This window comes from Neodiprion virginianus, chromosome 7 (assembly GCF_021901495.1).
Source record: "Neodiprion virginianus isolate iyNeoVirg1 chromosome 7, iyNeoVirg1.1, whole genome shotgun sequence".
NCBI classification, from domain to species: domain Eukaryota; kingdom Metazoa; phylum Arthropoda; class Insecta; order Hymenoptera; family Diprionidae; genus Neodiprion; species Neodiprion virginianus.
In genome coordinates, this window is record NC_060883.1 from 6540271 (window position 1) to 6557370 (window position 17100).

General features: G+C 38.4%; 1 protein-coding gene across 10 annotated transcripts in view; it reads right to left on the reverse strand.

The window, feature by feature from the left end:
* LOC124309076 (potassium voltage-gated channel protein Shaker) overlaps nucleotides 1-17100 on the reverse strand; it is a 259541-nt gene that overhangs the window by 129460 nt on the left and 112981 nt on the right. For 7 of the 10 annotated variants that reach the window (XR_006909166.1, XM_046772327.1, XM_046772324.1 and 4 more), the window contains exons 1-2: nucleotides 11404-11648; nucleotides 10253-10377 (exon numbers count right to left, since the gene is read on the reverse strand). The exons of the other annotated variants lie outside the window; for them this stretch is intronic. Coding sequence is in view for 6 of the 7 variants with exons in the window: in XM_046772327.1 (XP_046628283.1) it covers nucleotides 10253-10377; nucleotides 11404-11466 (188 nt within the window). In the remaining variant the exon portion in view is untranslated. Of the gene's footprint in view, nucleotides 1-10252; nucleotides 10378-11403; nucleotides 11649-17100 lie in introns of those variants that run through there. 10 annotated transcript variants of the gene reach the window in all.

Genomic DNA, 17100 nt, shown 5'->3' on the forward strand with positions numbered 1-17100 from the left:
TAACAAAACACCCTGAATCAAGAAAAGTAAGTCCAAACGATAAACATTCAATTTTACCGGTAGTATTTATACCACAAAAACTAGACCTGATCAAATCGTAACAAATATGGTTTAATAAAGAGGGTAGATAGATATTTAAAAATTAATAATCACCTTCCTTGTTACAAAATTTTATTCATCAATGTAATTGATCGCGTTAAAAATATGTCATCCCACCGCTGTCACCAACAATAGTGTTCTGGTTTCCTACTGGCAAGTATGATTGAGACGTCTGGTTCCTAGAGAGAACCGACACGGACAGTTATGATTGATAATAGTTACGTATAGCGGAGTGACACAGTCTTCCAAGTAATGTATATAATCATAGGTCCGAACGAAGGGGGAGGCAGCACTAAAAGTTCACATTATCAGATCATACTTGCACTCCTTACGTGCCGCCACTTACATGCTTAATGTAACAAGATCACGGTGAACTGGAAAAATTGCTGGAGAATGCAATTGAGATGTGTCTTGAAAGTTGACGTGACATCGAAAGAAACGTGTTTATGCCATACATTGATTCCATAAGTATTTATCTCGATTTCAAAAAGCACGCGGTAAACCATGACACCATACCATTTGATACCTTTCTGTCTGAACAATTTACACACAGATCATTAAGAAACCATCGCTGAGGTTAAAGGAAATATTTTATTTATTGTTAGCACATAAAGCTCGGAACTTGCAATTTATACGTTTTTTCCATCAAAGAAGACTGACAAGGTTTCCGTATTGATTTGCACGCAAAGATCGAGTGTTTTTTTTCTTCTATTTATTCATTTTATCAATCATTTACGAAACTATTACTACTCAAAGGTCTCTTGGCAATTAACATGAACTGATGTAACGTCGTGATTTCTCTATTAAAGGTTTAGAGATGGAGGTGGAAAAATATTCGTAAGAATAACGCGGGCGAAATGAGCCCCTTGAGCAAGAAATAATGTTACATCAATTTCGACAACGCAATTTTTTTTGTCTTCAGCCTAGAGATGGTTTGCAAGCGTAATCGACGTTTTTTAAAATCCCATTTGATTATACAGGGGACCCATTTTTCCCGCTACTCTACTTGGAGTGTGAAAATTTCTTCACAGCTCACGTGACTTGATTAACTGATTCGACTTGTTACCACGATTGTTGTGTATCGAACGTTACGGAAAGAAAAGGGATGAGGAAAGTATGACAGAACATAAATTAAATGCTTCGTTTCAAGGGTGGTTATGTTTGAAGAACCAATCATATTGTGAACCGTACGGTTTAGTCATGAACTACCGGGTAGAATATCAGGCATGACTCTTACGGAAAAAACCTGCTTAATACTTTAAGGAACCAGAGAAACGGAGTAGAATCTCGCGGACAAGTCGCGATTGCTTTCCAAAAAACGCGAATGTGGATAAGATCCGTGAACACAGCGAATGTGGAACAAAATATCACAGTATCAGATATCCCCATCACGTTATGTAGGAACACAAGAATAGTGATGAACTCAAGCTTTTTAGGCGTTCAGGGACGTCGCAAGAAGCTGTGGTGCCCCATCCTGGGGATCTCACTGGCTTCCGTTATACCCTTCAAAGTATTTAAACAGGCTATTTCTGGAGTGCCGGTAAGTCACCCGAGTGAAGATGGTTGGAATTTGACGACAAGGATTCCGGCACAAATTCCTGCTTAGGGAAATTGCCGGTCCATCATGTACGGTTCGGACTGTTTGAGTGCAAAGTACAAATTTGACAACGAAGCAGGCTGAATCAACCGACCATCAGGGGCAGATTGGTCTAGAAATTGTGAGGCGAGCTGCACCGAAGCCAGAGTTTCAGACTGGAGCCGCTACATAAATATTGGAAAATGTCATCATGACGTCAGAGCCTGGTTGTCGGCGCCATTTTATCACCCCATAATCTAAGTTTTTTATTTTGATGGAAGCAAATCGTAATTCTTGAGCTTTCTAATTAATCGTATCACTTGAATTAATGAAACGTAATCAATAATATACCTGTTCTATCATCCACACGCGAAACAACACGGTCAACGGTCAGCTGTCAGCCTGGTTGCATTAGTTTGATTTTTTCCCACCGGATGACGCATTGCAAAGTGACAATCCCAATACGAATCTGGTATTTTCCTTATGGTAGATCAATCCGTACATCGCGCAAGTCTGAATTCACGTTCAGAGAGCCGGTATGAAGATATTCCCTTTAAAACGCGCTTGTGTTCTAAAGCGGATCGGCATTCGAATTCCAAGGGACGAAACTTGTAGATGCCAATTATCTCTGGTGTAATTGATACTGAAAACCTAGAGGAGGAAAAAAATCGATCCGATAAATAAAAACGTCTTTCGGTAAGTAAATCGTTAAATTGTTTCGTCCTCGAAATATCGTAATCACGTGACACGATGCTCCGAGGTAAATTTACACAAATTTTTCGTACCATTTCAAAATTATTTGATATGTTGTTCCTGCGGTAGTTCGCTCGATCCTTCTTTGTAATGATAAAAAAAAAAAATTGTAAAAAACATATTTTTTATGTGAGTACAAACAGAACGATTACTTTTCAAAATTAATAAATACTGATGTGCACTTGAAATAACAATCAAATGTATTCGATTACTCCAGTAAGTTATCAATGGATATTTTTGGTCTATTCGCAATTCTCTCAAAAATTGTTAAACGCTTTATGCGATTACAATGCTTCTTGCGTGGAATGACATTATATATTTATCTTTATAAAAAAATATTCTTTGATTATTTACTCAATTGATTAAAAATCTTTACTTGTTCTTTAAAGTTTACACCAATCTTGATTAATTTTTGTATGTAGTTATTATATTTGTACCCATAGAAAGAATAAATTTTTTACAATTATTTCAGAACAAAATTTTGTTATTATTGAAACAAAACCGTTGAGCGGATCTTTTTTTCATTCTAGGCTTTAAAAATGACTCATCTATCGCAGAAGCAACGTATCAAATAACTTTTAAACGAAAGTAAATATTTATTTAAACATTCACAGGAGCACCGCGATGAGGAAAGTATTTAAAACTTTTACTGTGTTTAAAGAGATTGTCTGACGAAAAATTGATACTTGTATCAGTGATCAAACTCTACAAGTGTCTTCGATATCTGCGGCAGCTAATTGAAAATCGAAGAGATATATAGTACACAATCTTTGATTACAGCGTATCGAGTATTAATATAAATAACGGGAAAATTCTATACCCCAAACAAACGCTGTGACCTTGGCATAATTAACGATCATTATTGATCGATTATAAATACCCCCTGTTCATAGTTGAACAAAAGTTGACGCTGGGGGATATTTTTTTGATTCCCAAGGTCAATGATAAAAAACATGCATAGATGTTCATGTTTCAACCCTTTCGTGGAAGCCTCTTCAGAACTATAACATTTATTGAACATAACTTAACGTTATTGGTCATTAATTACGTTATACATAATTACAGACGACGACCTAGCTTACACAGTGTAAGAGATGTCGGTTTTGTTTACATATAAAATGCATGAGTAGGTTCAACGATTGACGTTAACTGGTCTTTTTGTACAAAATTAGTAACTATACCATTGGTTTTTAATTGTTTATTTTATTTTCAACGCTTATCGGTTCTTGATAATTGTTGTGCCAGATGGCAAAAGTGGTTCCTCGTTTTGTTTTTGGTTTTTGTTAAATGGATTACGTATACCTCAAGTTATGTTAAATAAATGTTATAGTTCTTCGGGGAAGGCCCCCACCAAAGGGCTGAATCGGAAAAACCAATGTCTATCATCATCAACCTTGGATACCACAAGATTAAAAATCGTACGAATCAAGAAGTTCGATTAATCCGTCTACAAAAGTCAACACTAATAACCGTGCTCGAGGAACTCGTTTTACAGGTATTTCCACTCTGCGGTGAAATCTTTCGAGATCTACTAACGATCCGATGTTTCAAGAACCTGCCGAGTGTACAAGTAACGCTTTTTACTATAACAGCTACCCTCGAGTCCGGTGAAACGTATACTTTGCATTATTTACGACTTGATTAATCGCCGTTTTAATTAAGCGTACTGCAAGGCGACGGCATTCAATTTAAGGTACAGTCTCTTTCTCCGTGCTACTACGTTGGAGTGAACGAGTCTGCGGGTGACGGATAAGGTTGCAGACGGTGTGCCGGCGAAGATGGCAGACAACAGACGAGCGACGAAGAGACGGAGAGACGAGAGGCAGACAGTAAGGCGCTGAGACGCAACGCGTCCACCACGCATCCGCATTGTGATCGAGTAATGGTGGGGGAAACGGAGAGGGGGGGGAGAACGAAGTTAGCCGAGCCACCCGAAATTTGCCGGAACTCGCCGAAGCTATCCGAATCGAAATAAACGAAGGTGCAGACATGACATATCCCGCCTCCGCTGACTATTTTCAGGTGAATCCGCGAGAGCAATTTCCCCCGTTTATTATTCGTGGTCAATCTTCATAACAATCCATGCCAAAGACATTCTGATTATTTTTTCAACCTGCTGGAAAATCGTAAATCAGAAATGTACAGTGCGGCTTGTATTGAATAATTTGTACGTGAAATCGAAGCTTCAACTTTCGTTCAGTTTTTCTTTGGAATCGATCTTTTCTCGCTCTGTAATAAACCAAACCCACACGGTCAGATATCCACGTTTCTTCAATTGCTCGAATTTACGAGCTTGTCGAAATAGTTGCGGCTCGATTAATTTTACGATAAACGTCTTGTATCCGGTTGGACTTAATCATTGTTTCGTTTCATTTCATATATTTTTTTTTCTTTAGCACGTATTTTTGAGTGGTGAAATTATTTACTAAATCTTAGATTTATTATACATCGCCAAATGACCGGATACTATGAAACTGTCTTCATTGGAATAACGATTATTTTTAAAGTCAAGATTTATTGGAGATGATATTTTTTTGAATTATCATTGTACTAAAATCAACCAACTTATTGAAAAACAAAAATACACATTCGTTTGAAGTTCAAATAAATTTCTCAAAATTTATACAGTTTTCAAATAAACGGAAAAGTCATGAATATTTATTCCACATGTTGGTTAAATGAAAAAATTGCACCAGTTGCCTAAACACCTAAAAGAAGATCGTTTACCATTTCGAGTCTTGTGCCAAAATAATGGGTATAAAATGCAACAGTTTTAGTACTTCGTTCAAATTTTGAAATTAAAATTTACTACGCGGCATTCGGCACTCTTTAAATATGTAGCAGTAAAAATTAACTGATTCCAACTTACAAGTATTTATACCACTGAAAACAATCAAAGCATATACACCGACTATTTAGTGACTTTTCACTAGTTTTTTTTTAATGATTATCAAAGTACATGCACTGATTTTTATCCAGTGATATACTTATTGTATCTGCAAATCGGTAAATTTTCAATAATTCAAATCTAGAGAACAGTTATTACTCGTACGCGATTTCTCAGAAAAATATTAAGAAATAATTTCGGTGTCTTTAATTTCTTATTGCATCCAGTCAAAAGTACACATATTGATATTACAAGTATCTAATTATTCGATAAAAATTAGTCTATTCAATTTCAATATAGACCAATACGGAGCCAATGTTTGATCACAATTTGATTTGAAATAAATTGATTCATCATCAAAGCCTAACTACCAAAAAATTCCCAAGAACGCTTAAAATGTATTATTCTTAGTTCCCGTTACTTTTTCGGGCGCAATTATTCATGTGGACACTGAATTAATATTCAAATTCAGCGCTTCTTTGAGAGACTTTTGAATAAGGGTGAATTTTTCTTAAAGTAAATAATCAATAGATATGTAACAACCAAAGTAATAATATAAGTTGAAAAAAAAATTAAGATACTGTTTGCATAAATCAAACCTTTATACTCGTTGAAAAACGTAGAACAAATACTATGAAAACCATACGATTTTTCCCAATTTTTAATGCAGGTCTTCGACCCAAAATTTATCAAGCACTGCGCAGGGTTTTGCTTAACCCTCCCAAACTGGTAAAGTAGTTTATGGATGACGAGAAGATATCTGAAAGAAGGAACTAGACGTATTGTGGTAATGTGCTGGACAGAAAAGTACTTCTGAAATTGAGTTGAAGATGTATTTTACCGAACTACAATGCAATGCACCGAGCAGTGAAAAAGAATAGCTCTCCCTTTAATTTCATCCCTTTGAAGAAACATGTATTTTGTTGCACAACGTGCTAGTGTTTGATATTGAAAATTGAGATCTTTTTCAACTGGATTCCCTTTCAGTGTTTCCAAATATTTTACATAGCTAGCGACGACTATAAAGCTCTCAAATTTTTACGTCGAAACTTTTACCTGGCGTGAGCTAGGAAAAAATTGATAATCTGCAGGGATGAGGCGGTATTTGTGGCTCGGCCTAGTCTGGTCTGTACTTACTTTTCTCGCCTCACCTTGCCTTGTCTAACCTTGTCTAACCTAGCCAAGCCTAGGCAAGAGGTTAACCAATCGTTAATCTTGTTAGACAACCTCCAGCGAATCTATACTTTACCTGCCACATTTCTTATCCAATAAACTAATGAAAGATCTTGGTCAGATTATGTTACAATTTTTATACCAAGAATTTTTCAACCCATATCCGCGTAGTTTACTGGATGAATAACTCAGTGTTCTAGTAAATTTTAACGAGTCGATAAACTTCAAGATTTCATTTCAATAACAAGAAAACGCCAGAATTATATGGGAATTCCATTGATCGAAACAAAATACGTTTCACTCGGTCATTCGATATATGTATATTTGAAATGAGTCGAGTGGTGAAGAACGAAAAAAAAAAAAAAAATAACATTCAGTAACGACCAGCCAAACGAAATTGGGGGAATTAGGTCAACTACGAAAGCTTCCTTCTCATCTTCTCCCTACGCTACCCTTTATTCCGTGAATTAGTCTGTGATCAGGGATAGCAAAAAAAGTAGATCGATGCTCGAACGCTAAGGATTAAATACACTTCTCGTATCACAAGAAATTTTCCCTGGAACAATATTGTGAAGCCGCGTCTACGTTACCGAAAATTTGTAGTTTCAGCTGAAATATTTCTGTAATATTTGTCAAAGATGGAAGAAAAAAGCATTGCAAATATCACTGTAGTATCCTAACTATCCTCGTCTGACAGCAAAATTTGTTTTGAAATTTTCGGACAGTTGATCTGTCCAATAATTTTTGATCAAGATATTGTTATATGAGAAAGATATGGAAGAAATGGATGGTCTAGAATGAAGAGTGCTGATTGTGAGAGAAACGGTGAGCGTTGGCAGCTGTGATTCAAAAGAATGTGGGAGGAAAAAGAACGACAAATCATGCGCAATTTGTATTGTTTTACATATTCTTGTAAAGGATATGATGCGTGTAGACGAACGAGTCGATAAACTAAAAATAAAATTCACTCTGTTTTGTAAAACAATAAATCAATAGAAATTCCAGCAAGCCCAATTGGGATTAATTCGAGGATTTGGAAAAAAGATTGAACTATGTTCTGCAACCTGTTAAGGTACCGACTGACCCATTCAGGAAACCGCCATCTGTGGCTATCTCAGTCGGAAGAAGGAGGAAAAAATTATTCAGTGCAAGGTAAACTAGAATTCTTTGCTTGGATAGAAAGAACTTTTCCCACTGCTCGCGATGTTCCTTGCCAGTTGCTTAATGCGAAACAGAATTTGCAGTACGCGTAATATTACTGCTGATACAGCTAAGGGTTTTCTGAATTCTCGTGAATACAGAAACTACATTTTTGTGTACCCTACCAGAAAGCCTCTCTTCTTTGTTTCCCTGCGTTTGATATCTCAACCCAACCAAAGAGCATCGCAGCCCAAGTTATTCAGAAATTCGTTGAACTCGTGCTTGAATAAAAATTACCAAACTGATGGTACAATTTACGTAAAGTACCGCACCTCAAAAAATGAATATCTTTGATCAACAACGCGAAAGAAGAATCCTGTGGCAGCAGAAAGATGCAGTTCAAAGAAATCGGTAGGTATCAGGTAAGTGTACCAGTTATTGACACGCTGAGACCCAATTATTGACCCTTTTATTTTCCAAGATTATAAATTTACGGCACAAATTGTGAATTCCTCGATAACTAAAACCAATTGCTAGAGAGTTATACAGTACAAATTTATTTTTTGATAATTTTAGAAGTAAGCATCGAACAGATACAACCAAAAAGGGTCAATAATTGGGACAGGGTCAATAACTGGTACACTTACCTTATAAGAGAAAATTATAATTCCTTGGCCAGATCCGCGGTAGAGAAATATTTTGCTCCTGGAAAAATTGATCTTTCCTCAAAATCCTAGTCACAGCCAGTCGTCGACTATACCAATCGAATTGGTTCCAAAGATATAGCGACCAACGCAGACCGTATGCGGGATAATCTATGGCGTTTTCTACCCCCGCACAGTAGGTTAGCATCGATTTCCCGCCTCCCCACTCTTCCGCTCTTCCACCCCCCAGCCCCCCGTCCCATTGGTATCTAGGCAAGCCGGCGTGCTTTCCACCCCTTCGCCCACGGTTACAACCGTCCGCCCGAATCGGTCCTGCAGCCAGAATGCGTCAGCGAGCGGATTTCTTCGTAATTCGGCTTTACTGCACCGTGGCGCCATCCGGCGGAGGGTTGACGAACAATCTGCCGAGTCGTCGAAGCTTTTTGTTAGGGAAAGCTTTGCTGCAACGGCATGGGCAGAGAGCTTTAACAATCAGGCAGCTGTGTTACCAACTTGGGAACGGTGGCTGAAGGATGGAGGGATGCTTAAGAGCTTGAGCTTGTCGACTCTAGAGGGTAAGATGTGTTGGCGCTGAAGAAAGTTATACGTGTACCGATAGCACGAGAGCGAAGATGGGTTAAGCACGTTTTAAAGGGCATGCCCTCCCTCCACCCGGAGTGCGCAAGCTTTTACTCGTCTCTCTTTAGCTCTGTTTTGTCATCTATTTTACTTTTCCTTCTTCTCGAAGAATTTTCACTGCAGTCTTTTCACTGGCTGAACGGGATTCAACCGTTGAAGTGAAAAGTGATAAGTACTATCGATGAGTCGTCGAACCGTCGTTTTCTTATATTATTTCGAATACCTAAAATATTCGTATTTTACACTTCAACGGCGGGGAAAAATTTCACCCTCTTTGCTCGTTTTACATTATATAAAGAGGGATGATTATAGACCCGACCAGTTTATATAACTACCTTTCTACACGAAGTGTCGACTGCGTATTAGAAGCCGAATTTTTGCCGTACGATCAATGGTGTAAATATTACTCGGCACAAGATTAGTTGGGTATTATAAAATAACAACTTCTAATACGTGCCGTGGCCACGTGGAAACGGACGAAAGAGAAGTTCTATGGAATCACTATGTATATTTAGAAGACCCTGAATATTAATCGATGCATTTCAGTTCTTGACTAACATTTCTGACCCAGTGCTTCGTCGTAAGATTTTCAAAAACTCCGAAATATCTCTATTTAAATCCGTATCACGTATCTCCGTGCATTTAAAAAGTTTCGATTATCTTCAAAAGCTACAGAGCTACCAAAAATGATCCGACGTTATACTTGTTCAAGGTCGTTTCTTTCTCAGAAGCTTAATAAACCTATGTCGAAAAATTGAGTATAATATCGAACAACATTCATTCCAGCACAAAATCGCGAACCGACTTATCTACAAGGTCACGCTGAGTTGTAACAATTATCAAAGACCAAATTATGACTTGTGAAAGAATCACAAAGCAGATTCCGAGTTGATGTCTTAATATTTTCAAATATGTATTCGGTCATGACGCACGTCAGGGTGCAAAAAAGAATGGTTTAAAAAGGGGATTGTTCGATTGTTTGCAAAACATTTCGTATCCTTCCTTGAATCGATACCTTGAAGTAATCTCAATCAGCGCTCCAGAAACTTGTTCACTCTCGTCGTCAGTGTTTCGGCGTCAAGTTCAGTCGAGTACAATCATGAGGTACCACTCAAGAGCCTGTTCGAAAGATCAAGGGCTCGTGGTTGCGGAGGCCTTGATGGGTGAGTTAAGCTGTACGCTACAGAATAACGTTCGTGGTGTGAATGAAAGGGAGTAAGCTCGTCGACACAGCTACTCAAGGCAAGAGGTAAAGGTGACTAACAATGAGGTAGCAGAGTATCTATAAGAAGGTGGAGCTAATTGTGAGACTTCTTTGAGACGTTTTAACTACTGTATCACCGTTTCTTTCGTCGTTGAAACGGTTTCCCGGCTCCGTGCCCCGGGAACAGCATCCAGATAAAGAACAACCCGATGATCCAATCCAGCATCTCGATGAGTGACCGTTGAAGCTTCGCCAACGGGAGCTGCCAAGCAAGTTTATGCATCATGTCAATTTCGACAACCACTGGCTGCTGCTGTTTGTACGTCAACTACCCCTCGGGCCGCCATTACTCACACCGTAACGGTAATTCACCATCGTCTTGACATTTGACACTGGAATTAGCCGCGCTTAGCTCAGCAGCTCCCATGGCTACGCTGTTCAACCCAAGCCCCGAGATCTAGGGACATGCGAACTAGTCCTGGAAATTACCAGCCGTTCTGCACTCGGGCTGAACTGGCGGTCAAGTCTCTCCGATGGTAGATCGTCCAGTCACGGCTGAAGGCCAATGATATTTAGCACAATTTTCTCCCAAGTCACATATACCGATCTACGTACATGTGTATACATATTCTCTACTTCAGAAACTGTTTCGCATGACAGTATTAGGTACAATTTGTTATCAAACTTTCCACAAGTTCCTCCGTTGGATGACTTTTATCGAGAGCTTCACTCTGCACAGAAACTTCCCGACAACAGAGCTTGAAAGTTTCTGCACGGTAAACGGGGATACGTTACCAGTTGAAAAATTTTCTCTAGCGCGACGGTACAAGGCACTGTGGGTATACACGACTAAACGAGGTATCGTCATGAACAAAGGGAATCAATGGAGAAGACGGCCCCGAGGATTGGTTGTACGTACATGAGAATATACATATAACAAGTTTAGGATCACTGAAACGATTCGTATGTAAAATTATTGGAAAAAAATTATAGAGACAGATGCTTGAGCATGAACACGGCGTCCGGTAAAAAATCTGTAACAACTTTAAGGACATTTCCAGGACATTTTCAGATTATTTAAGAACATTAAAAACAGAATATTTTCACAACACAAGATAAATTCTAGGACATTTCCGGGACCAGTGAGCACCATAATGAAAGAATATTGATTCAAATAGTACAAATCGTCGAAATGATCCTTGACAAGTATATATACTTTGAAGAAGAATAAATTGCACAGTCAACAACAAATGATAACAATGTATTATAGTTTCGTGTCAACACTCACATGAGAATGCAGCCAATGATGAGAACGGTAAGGAGAATCGTGTACGGTATGCAAACGTCGCATACGCCGAAAAGCTTCAAAGCTACATTAGCACATATGAGAAAAAGCACCAAATCCAAAAAGGAACCTCCCTCAACACCCATATCATCCGGTCATTTTCGAGTATCACATCCGAACTCCTCCTCTAATGCGGACGTACGGTGTATAATCCAATGTCCACAACACACTGAACCCAAAATGAGCTACCGTCCCCCAGCCAAGCCCACGAACCACTGATCAGTCTTTGCCTGAACACATGTCGTCACACACGTATGTACCTACAATGTAACGTCGTTTAACGTGGATGTCCAGTGCCGTACCGATTAGCAGCCGACAAAATTTCTTCCGTCACTGTTTACCCAATCACCTGGATCGTCAAATATCCGTCACTTTGTATCCCCGCTGGCAAATTTGAAGATGCGAGTGAAGTGCAATGTTTAAACGGCAGATGAGCACGTCATCAGTCACTTGGTACCGAACTATTCATCCCAAATCTCCGTTTTTTCCTTATTCTTCTTCTTGTCGAACTTTGAAATTACTTGGAATTCTTTCGAAACTTACGCATTTTCAAACAAAGCAAGGGCGAAGCTTCTTGAACTGAACGCGAAGAGTTTTCAGACATTTTTGTAAGTCATGGATTTTACGCGGCGTGTCGTTAGCAAAACTAACATGCAAACCACTGCCGGTTCTGAGCGCAAAGTAAATCAGATTTAGAAGGCCAGGGAAACATGAAACGGCGAAAACAGCCCTGCGAGGTGAAACACTGCGTATGTTTATCACACAGGAATACTTCAAAGGTTTCCTAAACCCCACGACCGTACAACAAGGGACGACAAGCATTGCTTAAGAAGGGGTTGGCATTGGCTAGATTGTGGTAGGTTGAGTTGGACTAGGTCTTGAGGTTGGAGTTGCTCACCTCGTGTAGGAGTGTATAATTATGCAACTTCAATCAGACACGCCGTGCTCGATATTGATAGTGTGAAATCTGCGATGGCATGTTCGGAACGAAGGGTATTTTTATTTTTTGTCACTCTGACTGACGTATCGTGAGAAGCTGAGCAGCCACCATAACTTGTTGCAGTGCAATCTTTGGATCGATATGTGTTACGAATAATTCAATTGAACTAGTCTATGAACTAAAATGTTTTGATGTCGATACTGGTGAAATTTTGACGCAGGATTGCAAAATTAGTTTTGGATTTTCGACGTCAAATGTCGAGTAGAGATGAGAGAGAGAGCATGTTGAATTGGATTAAGTTAGCTCGAAAGTTTAGTTCAATTTGTTCTCAAGCAGCCACCTTGTTACTCGCTTAACGTGATATCGGTGAAAAGCATGAAGGTATAGTTTCTATCCCGAGTCCTCTTTTCATTCTCGCCCTCCAGTTATACACTGATTGTAACCAACTCCAGCTATTTCAACTTTGTGCCAAGGCAATAAAGTTGCCAAGTTAGATTATTGGTGTCGACGAACAACGATGAATCAGTAGATAACGGTGATAAATGAAAGCGGTTGGTGATATTAATTTCCATTCAAGGTGATAGCGTATGCCGATAAATAGTGTCTGGATAGTTTGCCGACAGAATATCATCCGCGCGACAATGAGCTTAACGAGCTTAAAATTCACGTTCGCAGAGTCACAAAAATGCGACTCGCGTTTTTTAGGTCAAACATAGTAAACAAGAGTGTTTTCCTACTTTGAAAAAATACTATGACAAATCCAGACCAATTAATTCCAATCAGCATCACTCTGTGAAGGGTTACATTTTGATATTAGTCAAGTGACAGGTGCGCATGATTTTTCCGATTGAAATGTTCAATGCGTTAGTCTGGCTCATTTTATTCGTAAATAAAGACTACATACTATGAATATAATTCATTAATTCAACAGAATAATTGAGCTTTTGTGAAAGAGTGACTATAAATGAGACATCCTTCTTTGTTCATCTAATTAATTGGCCCTCAGACACCAACCCAAGTACCTAACAAATAAGGTGCACTGGTAAAATATTGATTCAACCATCGCTGATTTTTAGGCATTGCGATAATTTTTTATGTTTCCGTTGCTAACGTGTCTGCAAAGTTGCGTCGTAACCAGATCGCGTTTTTGAGAGAAGCTATACAAAATAACTGTCGTGTTACCCGAAACACGTGCGTATGTATATAATGCCACAGCTTATTTAATGTAGTTGTACGGTATACTTGAGACATCAATTATATTTTGCATATGCCTCAGGTCTGGAAAATGGTCTCACTCAATTTTCTTAATAATTTTCCCAATTACATTGAAAGAAATGAGTATGGTAAAAATCTGTCCTCTATCTTCACTGAAAGTCAAGATTAGCCGTGAAAAATGTCATCGTGACTGTAAATATGGTCAAAACTATTACATTTTTGGTAAGTTTAACCATAAATCCAGATTGCGGTACTACAAACGTTACATGATATTTTTCTCTCAGTGTATTCGATGTCAAAAGGTATTACGTAGTACAAGCACAACTAATGACGAATGCAGACAAAAGTTTCACCTTCGAAAATAAGCTTTAGTTACTAAGTTGCATGCAAATGTAATTCATGATCGATATCAGCTGGTCCGGACTGAACCTGTTACGTCGCTAACGTCGCAGATGTACACAAATAACAAATAATAAACACGTCGTACTAAAAACAAAAAAAGAAACAACACCACCACAAGATCCATTCATCGTGAAAAATTCACTACTACCAGAGATTAAAACAGAAATTCATATTTTCTCTTTACCTCGTACAACACACCAGAAGAGACGCACACTTCCAATGGCGTCTTTACCTCGCAATAAAACCGACCATGTTTTTGCCTCCAGCTAATACTAACGATTGTACAAAATTGATATTCCAAATCCTCTACCAGGTCATTTAACATAGAGGAATCCAGTGTGGTCAAAGTTGGAACACTGTTCAGCAGAAAACTCGTCAACCACTCAATTTGCAGATGTTTTGGAAGTATTGTGACGCATTCACGCTTTTACAAGTGTTCGAGACACACCTTGATCATTGTGTAGTACTGATTCGCTGTACCGTATTAATCGACAGTGACAGCTGGTGGTGCTGATCATAGCATGAGTAGGTACGGTGTAAATATTTATGTAAATAATACTGCAAATGCATCCTTGAATGATTATTCACGGTTACCAAAGTGTTTCGAAGTGTTTGACGATAACTCTTTTAAAAAAATCTTGGTATACCTTACAATATTCTCTTGTTCGCAATCACATCGCCTAGCTGTAACTTATTCTCCTTTCCTTTCTAGAAGGCTTTGGCGGTGTAAGAAGACGCCCAGGGAGACCACGTGAAATCGATAGTGACTCTCTACCTCTCACAGCAACCCCTTGCCGCACCGATCCAGCCTCTTAATTACTCTGATGGCAGCTACTGATACGATTAATTCTAGCGATAAGAAGGAAACCTGCTGACTGGACTCGTTACCTCGAGATTCTGCCGCTGATCCGGACGCCAACTAAGATTCTCTATTCACCTAGCGAGATCATGGAGATAAATTGTTACTCTTAGTACCCAAGTATGCAATTCTCACGTCTTCGATACGAAAATGCTCCTACTTAACACTTTACGAAACAATCGGTGTCTTGAAACGTTTATTTTCATTGCGACTACCATAATTGCGAAGTCCATGATAATGACAAATTATGCTTCGGAATGTGATTCACATTGGCGTGACACGGAGAAAATGAAATCCAAGAGATGAGTGGATTTTATTTGGATATTTGAGCAGTTGTTTGAATTCGTGGCTGGGCATATTTAGTCAAGTAATAAATGTTCTTTATACAAAATTAATTACGCGTATTTTTGGTCAACAAGGAGTTCGAAGAGCAAAGACGATCATTCTTGTACTTTTCCGACCGGCTTTCGTGTTTGAATTCGATTTCAATATGTTTCGATGGTTTCTTTAAAGCATAGGACATTGATGTTAAGCATCCCGAAAATGGGCCAGAGATCTAAATACTTCAGAATGGTCCGAAAAATGATAAAGTTTTATCATATTTCTTTAGCAATTTAACATCGATCATCGATCAGATCACAGAAACCTGTACTACATTTGCGTTTTCGAAACAATTACAAAGCGTGACTTCGTGTCATCTGACCTGTTTTATTTTTCCGAAAGCTACAATTACTTGACGAACTATCAGTCTACAGAACGTGAAAACTAGACTCGTATAAGGCAGTTGTGTAGTTATAAAAAAACTAGGTCACCGAGCATTTGACATTGAGTGTACACCTGTGCCTATACTCATAAAAAGTTCTTGTCCCGAAGTAGACAAACATTATTTTGAAACGTTGTCGGATGAAAATCATTTCTCCGACTACGGCCTAATTCGTATTATCCAAAATACTCACCGAACAGCAAGTGAGGTGTGAGAAATTATGGAAATAAGCACCCCTCAGAATTTAAGTATTACTCCTGAGCAATATCAGTGCACCACAAATCATGTCGAACCAAACCGGTGAACCTCTTCGGCAAAGGTAAGAGTAACTTACGTAATCGATGAATGGGACTCAAATGATGAATTGACAAAAGATGTTCAATTTCTTATTTGCCTTTCGCACGCACGCACATTCACACATAAAACCGACTCTCTGCATTATTCCATCGTGATCCAGTCACTCCAACGTTTCGAAAACCGCTTTCCAACTCTCGCGAAATATTAACAGTGCTTGTGCTGCGACGTCGATCGATTCTTGGATTCCTCTGCTGTTATGACCCGACTAGCACGTAGCTTAACTGTTTTTAATCTTAATTATTCACGTTAACTGGCACATCACGCGTTGTTTTCTGTACCAATTTTTTTTTTTTTTTAAATTTGTTTTCGTTACTATGCATCATAATTATGGTGTTATTGGCGCTAATGATGGCTTGTATAGTGTTTGCGACCGTATTCGAATACCATTCATTGGAATAAGTACTGTTAATTGCTGTGACTCTTAGTTTATAGATGGTAAATCGATTACAGACAGCGTGTCTTCGATACATATTTATTGTAACGTATATCGCTTCAAAGTATTAAGATTTCCGAGAAAATATCATTTTCTTCAACGAGGTTACAGTGCACTGAAGGTACGGTAAGATTCGAGTTGTTCTTCGATCTTCTAGTTTCTTTTTCTTATTTTTTTTTTCTAATAAATAATTGTAAAAGAATCAGCATACCTATAGATGTCGCGAATAGAGTCACGAATAGCATGTAAACGAGGGTAATTCGCTTATCTATCTATTATACATATATTGTAGGTACCTGTACTACATAGCAGTATATATACACCTACATTTGCGTGAACGATAACCTCCCTCAATGCTATAGATCACTTCAACCTTTACGATGAGGGATGCTGTCGGAAGACAATTTATCATCTTGAATAAAGTAAGATACCGACAATGTGTTTACGTCACTTTCATATTTATGACCGTTGTTATTAATGTTTTTTTGTTTTTTTCTGCTCAGTCACGCCTGAAAAAACTATTCCATTTTATCACCACCTGCTCAATATACGTAAAGTATCTTGAATTACCAAGAAAATAGAGAATTTTCAAATACATATAATGTATAATATATAATGCATAGCTTCATTGAATTGTATACTACATTACATGTTGATAAAACGGATAAAGT